This window comes from Rhinolophus ferrumequinum, chromosome 2, assembly GCF_004115265.2.
Source record: "Rhinolophus ferrumequinum isolate MPI-CBG mRhiFer1 chromosome 2, mRhiFer1_v1.p, whole genome shotgun sequence".
Lineage (NCBI taxonomy): Eukaryota > Metazoa > Chordata > Mammalia > Chiroptera > Rhinolophidae > Rhinolophus > Rhinolophus ferrumequinum.
In genome coordinates, this window is record NC_046285.1 from 82898286 (window position 1) to 82916862 (window position 18577).

The window sequence follows — 18577 nt, forward strand, 5'->3', positions numbered from 1 at the left end:
GCCCATTTTACAGATGAAGAAATTAAGGCTCAGCCAGGTTAAGTGTCTAATGTCTAAATGTCATCGTGTCTAAGGCACTGTTAAAGAGGAAAGGGAGGTTCCTTTTTGTTCTTTGGTCTTTCTTTCTGTTCCCCAACTTCTGAATAGATATATCCCAATCAAGCAATACATACGCATTGAGCACTTTCTAAGTGCAAAGCATGTAGGATTACAAAACATTATAAGCTCTAGTCCTTATCCTCAAGGTGACAACAGCATAATTTTAAGAATAAGATACACACACACACACACACACACACACACACACACACACCTAATAATCCAAATTCTATATGGAGCTAAAAAAAAAAAAAAAAAGGTCATTGTGAGAGAGAAGAGACTGTGGGTTGGATTTGCCTAGGCAAGGGGAATGTGAAAGAATATTCTGGTTAGGGAAGGTAATGATGAGTGAGGCTCAATGTTCCGGGGCAGGGGTGGAGTATCAGTGTTCAGAGAAGGACTGAAACAGGTTCCAGAGCAACAGGGGGAGTGCCTGGAAAAGTGGACCAGAGCAGGATGGTGAATGACAGGGCCTGCAGCATCCCCAGGAGGCAGTGTGTGAGGTGTGTAGGGTGCGTGAGGGGGGTATGTGGGGTGTGTGTGTGTGTTGGTATGGGGTGGGATGGAATAGGTTGGGGGGCTGGGAATAAATATGGAGAGTCTAGAGAAAGCATTGGACTGGGACCCAAGGGACAAGGGTGCTAGTCCCTGCTTTGCAACCACCAGGCCAGTCACACAGCATCTCTAAGCCTTGATTTTGTTCAGCTGTTAAACCAAAATTTGGAGATTATCTGCGAGTTCTGCCCCATACAATACTTTCAAGACATCCCCCTGCCTCTTCTTTTCTTTTTTTATGTTCCCCTCCCCACCTTCAGCTCAAGGCTATATAAAATTTTATCTTTGGTTGGCAAATAACATACTAAAAAAAAAAAAACCCAAAACAAGTATTTCATTCCATGAATCTGCACAAGCCCTGTCATGATAGTAGATAACAATATTTGTGTCATCGTTATTGGGGAATTTTAAAAGCATAAATAATCTCAAATTGATCAATCTGATTTCTATTAAACCAGAATCATTTCTTCTACCATCTACCCACTTGCTGTTGATGAATTATTATTTGATGCAATGACATATTAATATTAGGGGCTTCATAGGAAAGAGCCCTAGGACCCTCACTGCTGTGTTTTTTATAAGGATATTTTTGAGGATTTTTTTAATTACACAAAGAAGAAGAACCATAAGAGAAACTTCTCTCTGATCCCCCAATCAGGAAGAATTATGCCATTACTAAGCACACCTAATTCTTCTTTACCTCAAGGACTTTGTGACTGTTGTAAAGAGCTCCATTTCCCTTTGCACCATTTGGTGCAGCTGGAAAGCACAGAGCCAAATCCGGGTTCAAGGGCATGGCTTGCCTGTGGCATGCACTTGTGCTGACCTGGGCTGTCTTCCCTTCCTGCTCTTAATCTTTCTTGACCTCATTTTTAGTTCTCCTATATTTATTTTTATCTTTCTGAATTATATTCATTTGAGCACCTTAAATACCTCTGGACACAAGAAGGTTTAAAAATGAATAAACACAAACCATCAAATAAATCACCTGTTGAAGGCTTTGTGTATTATATCAGGGTGAGCAAACTTTGGCCTACTGGCAAAATCCAGCTTGCCACTTGTTTGGGTATCATCCACAAGATAAGATTGGCTTTTATATTTTTTAATGGTTTAGGAAAAAAGAAGGAGATTTGTGGTATGAGAAAATTATGTGAAACTCCAATTTCAGTGTCTATAAATAAAGTTTTATTGGAACACAGCTGCCTACTCATTAGCTTATTGTCAATGGCTGCGCTCACTCTGCAACAGTAGAGTTCAGTAGTTATGACAGAGGTGGATATGGCCCATGAACCTAAAATATTTACTATCTGGACTTTTACAGGAAAAGTTTGCTGACCCCTGGATTAGAGCATCATTTTACATCAGTTTGTGTTCCTCCTGCCTAATGTTAGTTTTATAAAATTGCTTCAAAGATGGGTGTTTGCTGCATCCTTACTCAGTCTAGCTATTTTTTGTGCTTTGTTCATAAAACTACTTCTCAGCATACTTTAACTTTGACCCAAGCTCGGGCTTACTCTCTGGCTCAGTGCTGTGTAATACAGACAATTAACTTTCAGCCTCTGAAGAATCCTCTTTGGTGACTATTTTATCGACACTAATATAATAAACCCACAAAAACTTCTATTTTTGCTGAAAATTCTAAGCCAACAGAAGGATCTACAACAGCAACTTGGCACTTTTTACACCACGTTCAAACAATGTCCTCCAGTTTCTTTTCAGTTGATACATGTGTTTGCATATTTACTGGGGTTTTTTCCTCCCCTGGTCACCCTTAGTTAGAAATATAACCAAGTCTCCATGGAAACACAGCATAATGCTCTCTCACAGATGATCGAAGGACTTGAGCAGCTGGTATTGGGCTGAAGGCTGCAATGGCATCTGACCAAATTAGGAAGGGAAAACAGCTTACCCAGCTCTTCCAGCCCTCTTAGAATTCCAAAGCTCAGCATGGAAACCTACACAGATTGTGAATTGCTGAGAATTTTTTATTCTTTCTTTTCCATCTGAGAATGTTCTGTCTTACCCATTTCCATGTTTTAGCTATAGGAGGTTTTCATCCCCAGCCCCTGGAATGATTTACAGAGTCTACAGAATAAACAGAGAGAGAACCTACATTTAATGAGTGTGAACTGTGTGTTAGGTACTTAGATATCACAGCTGGCCCAGTGTCAGACAGTTTAAACCAGAAGAGCTTGGATTTGAACTCTGGTCTGGTTCATTTCAAACCCATTCTCTTCTGCCATACATGAAGTCATACCCATCCAAAGAAGAAAATAGGACAGACAGGTTGAACCAGATCTTTTAACAGAGTCATGGTCTTGGTGGAAGGTGGAAATCAAAATAAAGAAATAAGATTAGGAGACCCAAGATGGGAGTAGATAAACACTGTGCCTGCTTCCTTCTGTGAACACATTACAACCAAATTATAGAACAATCAACCTGGAGAACCACCTGAAGTCTGTCTGAACAGACTAAGGATATAAAGAAGAAGCCAAATCGAGACCGGTAGGAGGGGCAGAGATGCGAAATGGGTGGTCCCAAACCTCCATGTGGCAGGAGAAAATTGGGATACCTCTGTCATGAGTTTCCCCCCAAAGGAGCAAAGGACCCCGGCCCACTCGACACTCCCCAGCCCAGAATACTGGTGCCAGGAGGAGCAGTGCCCACAACTTCTAACTGTGAAAAACAGTGGGGATTCCAACCATCCAGGTGGCACGGAAGGCTGCCAGAAACCCAGGAGTCATCTTAAAGGGCCCACGCACAGACTCACTTGCTCGCAGGCACTCACCTTGGGCTCCAGCGAAGGGATGGTGACTCGGAGGAGTGTCAGAGGCATATGGGGATCATACTGAGGTGTGTGACTTTGACGCCGGTTGGCCTTTTCCCTGTGAAGGGTCCTCCGCCTGTGCAGCCTAAAGGCAGCCACCATCTTTAATATGTTGAGGCCTCCCCCATGCTTACAGCCAAATCTGAATCTGATTGGTCTGGTGAGCTCGAGGGCTCCATCCTGCTGACTCAGTGGGATCCTGCCTCACTCACCTCCCCCAACTTTCTCTGTGAGAAATAAGCCCCACCCATATTGCACTCTTTCTGGGAAAACTATGGGAGGCGTCAGGCCCCAGGTGGGCAGGAACCAGCCTTATGTGCTCTGAGACTTTTGCTGAGTAGCTCCAGGCTCAGCACTAACACCAAACCAGAGTCTACATTAACCAGGTGACCACAACACTTCCCACTGTAGTAACTCCCTGAAACCTGCCTCACCCAACTAGCATATTGCATGAGGCTTTATCAGCAGCTGAACTTTAAGGGAGCTGGCAGGTGGCAGCAGGCCTTGGGGTGTCTTGGCTTTTTGCAGAGCCACCCCAGGCCTGGTACTGGTGGCAGCCGTCCTTGGTTCATAGCGTGGCCTCTCCCATGTGCCTCCAGGTTTAGCACAGGCAGCAAAAAACTGTGGATTGCTTTCTCCTACCATGTAGTCCCCAGCTGGTCACAGAAAGTAGGTAACTTGGGCCTGCACCAGAGCCCCTCCCAAGAGTTCCCCAAACCAACATACCGGAAGGTTGGCTTCAAACCATAACAGAGCACCGCCCAATTAGACCCACAAGGAATACACACAAAAGATGGTCTCAACAGGCACCAGGACCTGCTGGGGAAAATCCCACTCAGTGGGGTAAGCCCCCACATGCAACAGCCCATAAGCTGTGGATGTGGCCAAACCTCACAGCTAGTCAGCCTGAGAGTAAATCTCACCCACTGATGTGACCAAAGTAATCAAGTCTCAACTATCACAGGAGGGTACACACAACCCACATAAGAAATACTACTGGAGCACCCAGAGCAGATGACCAGGGAGACCATGCCCACAGGGCACCTACTACATAAGACCACCTGGCCAAGACTGGGAGACATAGCAGATCTACTGCATACATAGAAACAAATACGTGGAGACAGCCAAAATGGAGAAACAAAGAAATATGTCCCAAATAAAGGAACAGGAGAAAACTCCAGATAAAGAACTAAACAAAATGGATGCAAGCAAACCTACCAGAGATGGAGTTCAAAACAATGGTTAAAAGGATGCTCAAGAAATTTAATGAGAACTTTAATAAAGAGATAGCAAGCATTTGAAAAAAATAAAACATAGAACCCATAAAAAAGAACCAGTTGGAAGTGAAGAACACAATAACTGAAATGACGAATGCACTAGAAGCAATCACCAGCAGACTAGATTAAGCAGAGGACTGAATCAACAATTTGGAAGATAAGGTAGCAGAAAACACCCAATCAGAACAGCAAAAAGAATCCAAAAAAATGACAGTTTAGGAGACCTCTGGGACATCTCATCATAGGGGTACCAGAAGAAGAGAGAAAGCAAGGGATTGAGAACCCATTTCAAGAAATAACGATTGAAAACTTTCCTAACCTGGTGAAGGAAATAGACATACAAGGCCAGGAAGCACAGAGAGTCCCAAACAAGATGAACCCAAACAGACCCAAACCAAGACACATTATAATTAAAATGGGAAAGGTTAAAGGTTAAAGAGAATCCTAAAAGCAGCAAGAGAAAAGCAACTAGTAACTTATAAGGCAGCTCCCATAAGACTGTCAGCTGATTTCCCAACAGAAGCTTTGCAGGCCAGAGGGTACTGGCACAAAATATTCAATGTGATGAAAAAAAAGGACCTACAACCAAGGATACGCTACCCAGCAAGGCTATCATGTAAAATAAAAGGACAAAATAAAGTGCTTCCCAGACAAGAAAAAGCTAACGTTGTTCATCACCACCAAACCAGTATTACAAAGAATCTTAGAGGGACTTCTTTAAAATGGGGGGGGGGGGGAAATAAAAAATATGAATAAAATGATAAAAACTACATATCTATCAACAATTAGTTTCAATGTAAATGAATTAAATGCTTCACTCAAAAGACACAGGAGGGCTGAATGGATAAGAAAACAAAGCTCTCACATATGCTGCCTATAAGAGAAGCACTTCAGATTTAAAGGCACACACAAAGACAGAAAGTAAAGAGATGGAAAAAGATATTTCATGAAAATGAAAACGAAAAAAAAAAGCTGGAGTAGCCATACTTATACCAGACAAAAGACTTTAAAACAAAGGCTATAAGAAGAGACAACAGAAAGCACAAATTGTTAACTACAATATTGCCACAGGGATATGAAAGACAGCTTGGGGAACATAATCAATAATATTGTAAAGATTTTGTAGGGTATCAGATGGGCACATGTCTTATTAGGGAAACCACTTCATGGACAGTATAAGTGCCTGACCACTGCACTGTACACTTGAAGTTGAAGCTGAATAATACTGTATGTCAACTATTACATAATTTAATATATATATACATAGTCACGGGATATGGAGTACAACATAGGGAATAGAGTCAATGGAATTGTAATAGATATATATGATATCAGAGGGGCAATAGATTGGGGGAGAGGGGTTATCACTTTGTGAGGGGTGAAATGTCTAACTATTGCATTGTTTTGTATACCTGAAACTAATTTTAAAAAAGTAAGGAAAAAAAAAGAGACAGTGAAGGACCCAGTAATCTCACTTCAGGGTATTTATCTGAAGAAACCCAAAACACTACTTCGTGGGCATGTGTGCATTTATATGTTCATTACAGCATTATTTATAATAGCCAAGATATGGAGGCAACCTGGGTGTCCATCAATGGATGAATGGATAAAGAAGAGGTGGTACATATATACAACGGAATATTACTCAGCCATAAAAAAGAATGAAATCTCATCATCTATAACAATATGGATTGACCCAGAGGGTATTGTGCTGAGTGAAGTATGTCAGACAGAGAAAGGCAGATGCAATGTGATTTTGCTTATATGTGGAATCTAAATAACAAAATAAACAAACAAATCAGAAACAAACTCATAAATACATAGAACGTTTTGATGGTCGCCAGATGGCAGGGAGGTTGGGAGTGTGGGTGAAAAAAGGGAAAGGGATTAAGAAATACAACTTGGTTGTTACAAAGTAGTCATGGGGAGGTAGGGTATAGCATTAGGAATATAGGCAATAATATTGTAATACCTATGTATGGAGTCAGATGGGTACAAGATTTGTTGGGGTGATAGATGAGAGGCGGCTGAGGGGACAGGGTGAAAAACTTGAAGGGATTAAGAAGTACAAAATGGTAGTTACAAAATAGTCATGAGGATATAAAGTAAAGCACAAGGAACATAGTCAATGATGTGGCAATAACTATGCATAGTGCCAGGTGGGTACTAGACTTGTCAGGGGGATCACTTCTTAAATTATATAGATGTCTAACCATTGTGCTGTATCCCTGTAATTAATATAAAATAATATTGAATGTCACCTATAATTGAAAAATTATAAAGGGGGGAAGGTGAAGGGCAATAAGTAGTCCAAACTTCCAGGTATAGAACAAGTATGTCATGGGGGTATAACATACAGCATGGGGAATATAGTCAGTGACATTGTGATAGCGTGGTACAGTGTCAGATGGTTGCTGGATTTATCATGGTGATCACTTCCTTAGGTATATAAATGTTGAATAACTATGGTATACCCCTGAAACTCATATAATATTGTATGTTAGCTATATTTTTAATAAAAATCTGTTCTTAAAAAGAGGTAAGAATATGAAAGTCATTTCTTACCTAACCCCAACTATATTTACAAGAAGTCATGGTCAAAAACTCAGTTGCAGAAGAACCAGAAGAACCTGTGTTCTCTTCCCCCCAAATCCCTCCCTAATGTTTAAAGGAGGATATTTAAATAATGTTAATTAATAAGTGCCTTGAAAAAGAATAGACAGAGTACTATGGAAATTTGGAAAAAGGAGACTTGCTTCAAGTTGGAGGGAGGAGTAATGGAGGAAGACATGAGGAAGAGGTGGCAGAGCACCGCAAGTTCATCATAATTCAAAGCCTTGGTTACTTCCTGGGCCAATGATCAGTTTAACTGCACTTGTTTCCCCTCACATTCTGACCAGGGAAAAACAATCTCTTAAGTGCCATTTCTCCCTACGGTGTGATCTAGTCGCACATACACGCTGAGCAGGACCAGGTATCCTCAAGGTCACAGAGCCTGTTCTCCAAGGCATTATGAAGAGTCACCTCAGAACTGTACTCTCAAACCATGGAGAGTATGAAGCCTCAGGAACCAGGAGTCCCGGTCCCCTTAAGCACGTGGGCTCCAGGCCCCCAACTTCAACTAGGGTAGGACACCTTTGTTTTTACCTGTTTGAAGAAAGTATTCCTTTGTCTCATAACTGTTTGAAAAACATTTTCCTAGAGTGTATCTTCGTCTGAACATTGGCACACATCACAAGATGTATAACTGATATTTAAAGCAGGACTTTTGAAAAAGGCCGGCCCTCCAAAGGCTTATCCAAGAGTTCATGGTAATACCACCCATACTGTGACAAAGATGCAAAGACAGATTTTTTTCTAAGTGAGTCAGTCTACCCTCACTTGGTCTATATTCCACCGCCGAGGGTCAGGAAAGTACGGAGAAGACAGTGAGCGAATGTGGAGAGTCAGAGAGAGAAGCAAGCTCCTTCTCGTGAAGGACAGATTCAGGAAAGGTGGGTGAGGTACATAGTCATCTCCAACTCTGACCCCGTGTATAAGCCACTCGTTCTCTAGAAAAAGTGGCTAGGTTCTTCTCAGGCTCCACTTCTAAAATGCATGATGGGGTGGGCTGTGCTATGTTTTTACGTCCTATAAACCTTGTAAAGTTCATTCCTCTTCTGTGTGAGCCCTTTATCACATAAAAAGTCTGTGAGAAATACTGTTCTCCAGAGAGAAGCCATCTCATTGCAAATTGCTTTGCTAATCAAATTAGCTGATAAACTAGAGCACTAGCTACTACATTAAAACTGACCTTTGGATTATAGAAAAATGAAACCAGTGGGGACATCTTGTCCATGCAAAAAGAATCTATTCTGTGAAGTAGAAGTTTTGACTTGAGCTAAAACAACTGGTCTTTACAAACACTTTTTCTCCCCCTACTTTTCAGCACCCTTGATCTTCTGAACAGCTTTTGCTCAGCCTTCCAGATGTTAAAACTCTAGGCATTTGTCACAGAAGCATTTGTGCAGGTGCTACTGGGTGATTTAGCTAAGCACAAGCATATCTTATAGAGGTTTGACTAATTATTGCTCTGAAAGAGAATGATGCTGCCCATCTCAGAGCATTTACAAAGATTACACATCCAACCCCACACTAAGAAAAAATGTCTCCCTTTGGTTACTCTTTCACAGAATAAATGATGGTACTGGAAGTTTAGAGAATAACCAATAATCTATCTCGGGCTACATTGATAAAAAGTGTTGTCATCTCAAGAAAAACTAGCTCAGTTCCATGAACTACTTTATTAGCCGTTAGCCCACAGGCCACATGATTCAGGCTTAGGAGAAAATAACAGCCCTAAAGCCCAAGCAGCTAAAAAATCCTACTCTTAATTTATAAATTCCCTTAAGAAGTACAGAGTCTCCATTCTTGATTATGACCCAACAAATAACCTACCTACCCAAAGTCAAAGACATTTGCACAGGCGGCAGGTGCGGAGGGGCTTCACAGGTGAGCTGTACTGTCTCTTACGTCAGCTTTTGAGCAGAGAGGAAGTACACAATTTAAAGCTTAAAAAACTAAGGTAGCCCAAGAAGAGGGCTCACGGCATTCAGTTTCCTTTTCCTTTTCCTATCTGTGTTTGTTTTGCTATTTCAGTCCTTATTTCTTTAATAACAATAACCTTTGACTTTAGTCAGTACCCTGGTTGAAGGATATTACAACCAACAAGTACCTGTAAGCCATGCCCGTCTCTGCCCTGGTGGTTTCTTGCAATGAAATTCCGTGGACACGTAAAAACTTCTCCAGATATTTCCGTTCTGCTGCTCCGCTGGGCCTCGCAGGCCAGCAGGCTGCCTGAGGCGGAGGCTTGGTCACTGCTATGTGCCGTCTACATTTCAGAGCTGATTCACTGGATTTGGGCAGACCCAGCTTGGAGCTGGGGATGTCTGCACAGGCAGGTTTATACAGATGCATGTTTCAAAAACCTAGGGAAGCAAAGCTAATTTCACCGTCCTCAGCTCTAAGACTGGCTGTAACTTGCTATGATTAACTTGAGTTATCTGGCTTTGGTGTGTCCCTAAAAGGGATCAGGTTGTTTTCCTTAGATGTCCCCTGTGGTATTTGTATGCGAGCAGGCTCCTGAGTCCGTGGCAGAGCTGCTGGCTACATGTCTCTGCTGAAGAATGTGCAAAAAGAAGCCTGACAAAGGCCAATCATTTTTCTTGTCCCTTTAAAGTTCACAAAGTCCAACTTAAGCAACTATGTATTGGCTCTGGGAAAAAAATATGGGCACACTTTCCCATGTCTTTCTATTTAAGTAAAGGGAAATATTTTGGTGGGATATGGGCCAAATGTTCTGTTCTCATAAGGACCATAGGCTTTGAGGATGATTCATGACTATGTAATGAGTTCTCTCCAAATGATCAAATATTTATCATCAAAGAATTTATTTTACTAGTGACACGATTCACTTGGGCATAAGGTCCATTAACCTTTTTCCTCTTCAGATGTTGCTGTCAAACGATAGGAAATATCAATGAGGTGGTTGTGAAAAGCAAAGGGCCCACACCAACAGGCCCAACTGATTTTTGGCAAAGGTGCAAGAGCAATTCAATAGGAGGACAGACTTTTCCACAAGTGGTGCCGGAGCAGCTGGACGTCTATAAGCAAAAACAAATGAACTCTAGATTGACACCTCACGCTTATACAAAAATTAACTCAAAATGGATCACATGCTTCAGTGTAAAACTATAAAACTCCTAGGTAAAAACTTAAGAGAAAGTCTTCAGGACCTCGGGCTAAGTGGAGAGTTCTTAGACTTAAAACCAAAAACATAGTCCATAAAAGGAAAAATATGTGTAAACTGGATCTCAGAAACATTCAAAACTTTGCTCTGTGAAAGACCCTATAAAGAGGATGAAAAAACAAATGACAGACTGAGAGAAAATATTTGCAAACCACATATCCAACAAAATAATAAAACTAGAACATATAAAGAACTCTCAAACTCAACAATAAAAACAAACAATCCATTAAACAAATAGACAAAAAACATGAGCAAATATGTCACTGAAGAGGATATACAGATGGCAAATAAACACATGTAAAGACCTCATCATCATTAGCCATTAGGGAAATGCAAATTAAATCCACCACGAGATATCTACCAGAACAGCTAAAATAACCATGGCAATAACACCAAATGCTGACAAGGATTAGAGAAACTGGAATCACTCATAAAGTGCTGCTGGGCATGTAAAAAGTTACTGCCACTCCCCCCCCCCCCCCCCCCCCCCCCCCCCCCCCCCCCAGAATACGGCAGTCCTTCTAAAACTAAACTCACCAAACTTACCACATGACATAGAAATTGTACTCTTGGGTATCTATCCCCAAGGAATGAAACCTATGTTCACAGAAAACTGTACACAAATGTCATAGGTGGTCAGCTTGGAATAGCCAAGGAAGAGCCAGAGGTGAACTGGGAAAGCAGTCATGAAAATGAGACAGGAGCCCTATTTGATTGCCTTACAGTCTTTTTCTGCCCTCTGGATATGGAGCCAGGCCCAGGAGAGGAGTGAGGGAAGAGAAAGCCAGTATTTGTCTGACACTGAAGTTTCTTTTCGAAACATTCTCAAAGTTGATCACTGTCACAAAAGGTCCCAGCTTGCAGGTGGAGAGTAGAAAAACTATAATTATGAGGGAATTATTGCATTCTGGCTGGCAATGCAAATGATCAGTTTTGAAACTAAACACGTAAGACTATAAGAAATGCCTCTGAGCAGCTGGGGGGGGGCCTCGGGGGAGGGCAGCTAATGTACTGCCTTGCAGTCTTTCTGTGTCTCAGGAATGACAGTTATCACATACTGTTCAGAATCTGTACATTTTGTGCAATACAAGTGTCCACAGAGTGTGGGGAAAAGTGACAAGGAGATCTGATGAGAGAAGGGCTTCCAGCCACATTTTGCTGAGGGGGCACAAGAGGCCCTGGGACTCAGAAGTCCACAAATAGAAGCTCACCAAGCTCTGGGTGGTGAGCAGGCTTTACGCACACCTGTTCAGTGTTCATAACTAACTGTGTCACCTTGGGCAGGTCTTGACCTTTCTGTCCCCTTCATTTCTTTATTGGCTCAGGCTTAGGTAATCTCGGATTCTTCTAGGTCTAGTGTTCCATGAATCTTAAAAGCGACTTGAGCTAGATGTTCTTTAGAGGTGAGGACCCTTCCTGTGTTGACTGGTGAAACATGGATTCAATAAATACGAGCTAGTTCTCTAAGATACCAGGCCTCAGAGATTGCTGCTATTATTCTTAGAACATACCAATCACATTTATAGCCTAGTTTTCAATGTTTCTTGGCTAGAAAAGAGACTTATTGAAAGCACGGTATCATGGATTCATGAACACATGACAGTCATCTAAAAATTGTCTTGGCCTACAGTTGCAAACTGAGGCGGGAGCTGGTGAGGCTAGAAGGACTGGGACTGTTTTTCCACGGCTGGGGTGAAGGAGTGCTGGTTCTGCCCAAATGAATTTGGACAAGGACACCAGACCACAGATCAGAGCCTGTCTTCCTATTCCAATTATTTATGGGAACGTCGCCCCCTTTGCTCTTGTTCAGGGTGTCTGCTTGCTGGCACTCTGCAGGTGATGCTATGGTGGATAAGCAGTCACCTGACTGACACATCCGCCCCCACCCCCCCTGGGAGCCATCAGAGGGGTCTCTCCTCTTGTCATTGCCACTTTTGCCAGAACTACCTCGGGGGTCCAGCTGTACATGCTGACACTGCAGTTAATAAGTGTGTGTCGTATCAACACAACACAGTGAAGAAAATATCGCCTTTGCCTTGAGGAGCTCACAGTGGAGGAGAGAAGAGAGAACCACAAGGTTACGAAGCAGTGCACTTTGAGCACGATGGGGGCAAGCAGTACAGATTGCGGCTGAAAACCCAGTCTGAGGGGTGGAGCTCAGGAAGTAACATCAGCAGTAAAGGGAAGAGGTGCAAGGAGTAGAGGGAGTTTTTTCAGAAGTTTGCAATCAAGCAACAAGCCTAATCTGGAAAATCTGTCTTCTTATCGTTCATTGGCCCTATTCTGGCTAAACCGTTTCACTTTCTTTTAGACCAAAATTTCTCTATACGTAGAATAAAACAGTCGCATCAGGACAGGGAGGGGACACGTGTACAGCGTGAGGGATTACAGCATGGCGCTCATGCAGAGCCCCCGTCAAGACAGGCCCGGATCCCGAAGGCAGCACCCCGCCTCAGTCTGTCTTCTTTTATCTCTTTTCCTTATCTCTTTCGCTGGTATATTATATACTCTTACACTGTAACATAGAAAACTCTCCCCAATGTGTCACTGTCATATCTCTAATACATATATATTATAGCCTTGCTTTAGAAAGAATAAAGCACACTTAAGAGTGAACAGATCTACTGGTCTCTTCCTTGGCCTGTCAAGGGCTTGTGGGCAGGGCTGGCCCTTGGGATGTCACTGGCATTCTGCAGACGTCCCACACTGACCCACATCCTCAACCAGAAAGCATCTTTGAGTACAGTTTTGGCATTTGCAGCAAAAGCCCCCTCACTGCTTTGAGTGTGACCCTCTGCTGTTTCTTGAAAAGATGCCAAAATGTGGCCTTTCGTATAATGCTAATGTAAAGGAAATGGCCAGTGGGACCCCAATGTGTGAAAGTGCACTCTATGGCCAGAATTGCCTTGAAAGATGGCTGTGGGGGGCACAGAGTGCCTCGGAGAAGAGGTAAGTGAGGAGGAAGGAAGGTAGGAGATGCAGCCTCGGTCCTGTTACATAGGCTTTATTTTTAAGTATGTTGGGCCATCGAAGGTTTCAGATCAGGATAGTATCGTGGTCACGTGCTATTGAGTCATCACTGAAGTAAAGCTTCCAGAATGCTGAGAACACGTTGCCCCCTTATCCCAGTCTGCACTGGCCTGGCTTAGGAGCATTCTGTTGGAATGGGGGTGGAATATGATGGAAAGAGCATGGGCTATGAAATAAGGAGGACTTGAGTTCAAATTCTACCCCAACAGCACACTAGTGGAATGGCGGTGGGTACTTTCTGAGTCCCAATTTCTTCCTCTGGAAAATACACCTCACCATATTACCACAGGTTGTTGTGAATATAAAAGGAAATATGGTATTTGATGCACCTGACACAGAAAAAATAGCCCAGTAAATGGTGGTTATTGTTCCAAAATCTGCTGCATGGTACAACTCCAAGCACTGCCATGACATTGTTGTCTGTGGGGATGATGGCCCTTGGTGAGCAGTACACAGCAGGCATGGCTGTATATGGCAGACCTTGACAGATTTAGCAAGCAACAATTTTCAGGCGGCTTCAATGCTATAGGTTGCATGTCTGCAAAATGGATGGGATGGCTTTAAATACAACGTTCTCCTTTCTAAAGAGAAGTGAAGGATTATTTGGATAAAGTTGATTTGTTCATTATGTGGCAAGAAATCCCTCCATCACTCCTTAAGCATCTACTCAGAAAGCAGATTTGAAAGTTGCAAAGAACCCCACACATCCACAGTCACTGCTCCACGTGCTCTGCACGGGTCTCACCCACTTCTGCCACGTTATTCTTCTGGGGACTGGAACTTGTCAGAGACAAGGCTGGGAGGCTGGGACGCAGAGTGGCATCAGGTAAAGTAAGTCTCAGCTACAACAGCAAGGCCTAAAAATGTATAGTTTCAGTTTTGTGATGAATGTACTGCTGAGGTCTTGTTGGGATCTTTCCATCTGAAGCAATCTACTTCATCATTTTCTAGATATTTACGATTAATCTAAAAAATCTAGAATTCTAACTAGAGATGTAACAAATCTTAGAAATCAGTTACTTAATTCTCTTGTTTTACAAATAAGGAAGAAAACATCTAGGTAAATTGGCAACATTAAGAGTCAGTTACTGTAAAAACCGGAATAAAGTACAAACTTTCAGGAGTGGGGGCTTAGAGGTTAGACAGACAGGGGTTTGAATCCTTGCCTAACAATATACTACTGGGTGATATGAGTACTCTGAGTTTTCAGTTTCTTCCTCAGAAAAAAATGGGGAAAACAATGTCACCTTTTCATAGTTATATAAGCTAAAGTCAGTTTGTGTATTTTAAATCCCCAAATATACCACACTTCCACTTGAAATATATAATATTTTTAAATGTATACTAATTGTAAATGTTTACTCACTGACTAAAATTCCAAGACAATATTATTGAGAAAGTATTTCTGCCGGGGAAGACAAAATCATTTTGCTTACTTTGTGATAGAATATTCTTTTCAGCTGGGAAGATTATAAAATCTAGAGTACAAGTGTCCCATCAACATTTTGAGAAATTGTGTTCTACATGGTTTGCTTTTCTAACATCTCTAAAGATTATTCCAAGATAAACTTCAACTTGAAGCAATTTCAGCATTTGGCATTTTCCCAAACAGATTCAAATGTTAGTTCAAATAAAGTAATAACGGAATTTTTTTAGAGGTCACCTTTTTAGCAGGCTTGCTTGATGGAACACAACCAAGGATAAACAAATGCACAAATAAGATACCACAAGGCCCATGTTTCAAACTTCCAGGGAGAGTACCTCAATTCATAAACCATTTACTCATAATTCAAGCAAGGCGGATTTTCTTGTTTCCCGTTCTTCAGCAGAGTCAAGACAGCAACCTAGATGAAACGGACTATTAGAGGCAGGCCTACTGACAGCAGCAAGGAAAATTTACAGCAAGGTGAGGACACAGAAAGAGTAATGAAGGGGGAAAAATACAGAAGCCAAACTTTAAAAATAAAATTGCAAAACAAGACCTCTAAATTCCAAGGTGAATAGTTCTATATGTCTTAATAGTCCCCAAGGACACTTTAACATAGCACAAGAGTTGACATTTAGTAAGATACACTAGAGTTATCAAGTTGTTTCTTCAAGTTTAAAAAGTTAACATAAAACCTTGACACTTAAATTAGAAAGTTTCAGGGGGAAAAATTGCTTGAGTGAGAGTTTTCAATCTCTAATAATGTCAGATGAACAAGGCCTAATTGTGAATATTTTCTGCATTTAGAAATATTATCTTGCCCATGTCACCAACTATTTTCCCATTACTAGGAGCTTGGTGGTTTAGCTGACTGTAGCCTAAGAAAATGTCAACTTTGATCTTGAACTACAGACAACACATTTCTTCCCTTGTCCCTCTCCAACCTGCCTCCGTGCTGGTTCACAGTCTCACAAACTTCTACACATCCTTGTAAAACTCCAGTTCAAACAGTGCATTCTCTGTGTATTTTTTCCTGACACTTCTCTTCCTTGTCGCCCCTGGTCCTGGCAGAACTAATTCCTCCTTTATCTCTATTTGCATAGCACTTCATTCATATTTCTAATATTACACCAATAAAACCATCATAGTCTTGTCTTCCCTGAAAAAACTTCAAGATTATTCACGGCAAAATCTGTCTTATATATTCCAACATCTCCAGAACTAAAACATAATAGATGATTAAACTTCTTGAATGAATTTATGTTAAATTTTCCAGTTTGAGTCAGAAAGTCTTTCAATATTACATATATGATAACAAAAAAGTGTCCTTGAATTCTGAATATTGACTTTATTGGAAATTCATTTAACTGAAAATACTTTAAAAACATTTAAACGTAATACTTCTTGGCCTCTTATTTTGGATAAATGGCCATCTGGAACCTAAAATACTGTAAACAGATTTAAGCATTTAATATTTTGTTCAACAAGCAACTGGTGTTTGGGTAGTCACGTCATTCAAATTACTAAGCTTGGACAGAAGGAAGTGATCTTCCTAATGCATGCTACTTGTGAAACTGTTTATGCATACTCTCACCTCCTTAGTCTCGAGGGTAATTAAATAATTCAACAGTCCTTTGGGACAGCTTGTTTCCTACTAAATGTTCACTGCTGTAATCAAATTAAATACAAAGATTAAGCTATCAAATGCACTTTGGGCTTTAATTTTTTAAAGTGAAGTATTTCAAATGGGAGATATTGTAATAAAAAGGTCTCTTGAATACAAACCCATATTTTGTTAACCAATTTTTCCTCCAATTCCTCACCATTTCACACAAAAAAATGTGCATATGTCTTGTGTCAGGATAATGAGCCAGAGAAGGAGTAGCCAGAACATAGTTAATGATACACAGTTTTATTTCACACTATTACATTCAAAACTATGCTGTATCCACCGCTGGGAACACAGTGACTGCCTTCTCTGTGTTCAAGAATCCTGTAGGTGAATCACAGAGACACCTGTGTAATGATGGCATTGTTTGAATGAGCATACTGTCATTTTAAGAAGCTCCTCTTAAAAACGCACGCCTGGCCAGTTCTGAAATAACACTGAATTAGTGAGCTCTCCTGGCTCTCAACAAGCACTGTCCGGCCTTTGAGTCCATGTGCCTGATCCTGCCTCATGAGCTGTCTGTCAGCCTGTGTCTGTGATGCCAGAGCCGGTGGCTGTTTCCATGGGGAAGGATGACCTGGGGCCCTACAGCAACTCCATCTCACAACCAAATGGAGGCGGAATAAAACATGAGCTGCAGGGAGGCTCCCAGCTCAGCCATACCTAAGTGATTCTTCGGGCAATTAAAAACAAAACAAAAAAAAAACTCTGAGAGGTTCAAAACAAGAGCTGAGCACCCATGGATTGACATTGGCAAGGCTGTATTCCAAGTCCCTGCCAAGCTAACTTCAGATCACTATCTGCAGGTTTCTGATGGGCCATCAGCCTTCTCAGGAAAACAGTAAAGTGAGTTCCAAGCTGAGAATCCAAAAGATATTGACCCACCATGTGGCTAAGGCCAGATGAGTGGGTCAGGCTTTGAAAGAGAATAACATTAAAGGTAAAGGAGTGCCTTGGCCTCTCTCTGTTACAGAAAACAGCCAGACTCTACCTCAGCACTTCTTTACTCTGTTCGGACCACAGCTCTGCAGCACAGACTGGTCAGCTGTTCACAGGCCTATTTTTCTCTCTTCCTAGGCACGAATTTGGACTACAATTCCCAGTCTCTCTAGCAGTTGCATGGTCATGTGACTGAATTCCAGCCACTATCACTACTGCCCACAGGTGCCACTTACAGGCCTGGCCTATAAAGCACCCTCCACGTGATCCTCCACAGTCTCTTCTCCTGTCTGCTGGACTATGTCAATATTCATCTGCTGTCCACCTCAGAAAACAAAAGCTGAAGATGACAAAACTTTCATCAGTCTGGATCCCACCTGACTAGAACTTCCTACCTTTGATTGGACTTAAATGAGCAGAAAATAAACAGTCTTGTGTCAAGTCACTGAGGTTTCAGGATTTAGGCAACCTAGGGTTACCTTTAATAAAGTCAATGGAATTTATTTTGTAAAGGACATTTACTTACAGCCTAACCATAATAATAAGCATTCGGGAGCCCTCCCTGGTTTGGGAACCAGAACTAGATATCTTATCTGGAGTGCAGTTTAATTTCCTGATGACTGAAGAAAGATTTAGCAAGTTTATTTTTGCAATTAGGTGGCAATGTGTGTACCAATGCACATAAAACCCCCAATTTCTCTTGCCTTGGAAAGGAGATTTTTCTCCAAAACTGGAAGACTGACACCTGTGACATTTCACAAAGCTAGGGAGGCTGTTGGGAAAAGGAAGTATTGTCTCAACTATCATCTCCAGAGAAATGTGAGCAAGTGCTCCTCAGAACTATGCTGTTTCCCCTCCCACAGAGCAAAAGCACATAATACAACCGTGAAAACCTCTGGCAGGACATTAGCACATGCCACTTAGTGACCACAAGCTAAAGTCAGAAAAGCTGGGACAGCTTTTGCTG

At 41.7% G+C, this 18577-nt stretch overlaps 1 protein-coding gene across 3 annotated transcripts in view; it reads right to left on the minus strand.

Moving 5' to 3' along the window:
• Positions 1-18577, minus strand: part of KCNAB1 (potassium voltage-gated channel subfamily A regulatory beta subunit 1) — a 361917-nt gene that overhangs the window by 329748 nt on the left and 13592 nt on the right. Inside the window, exon 1 of one of the 3 annotated variants that reach the window (XM_033123849.1) lies at positions 9473-9930. The exons of the other annotated variants lie outside the window; for them this stretch is intronic. Within the exon in view, the coding sequence (XP_032979740.1) occupies positions 9473-9714 (242 nt within the window). The 5' untranslated portion in view covers positions 9715-9930. Of the gene's footprint in view, positions 1-9472; positions 9931-18577 lie in introns of those variants that run through there. 3 annotated transcript variants of the gene reach the window in all.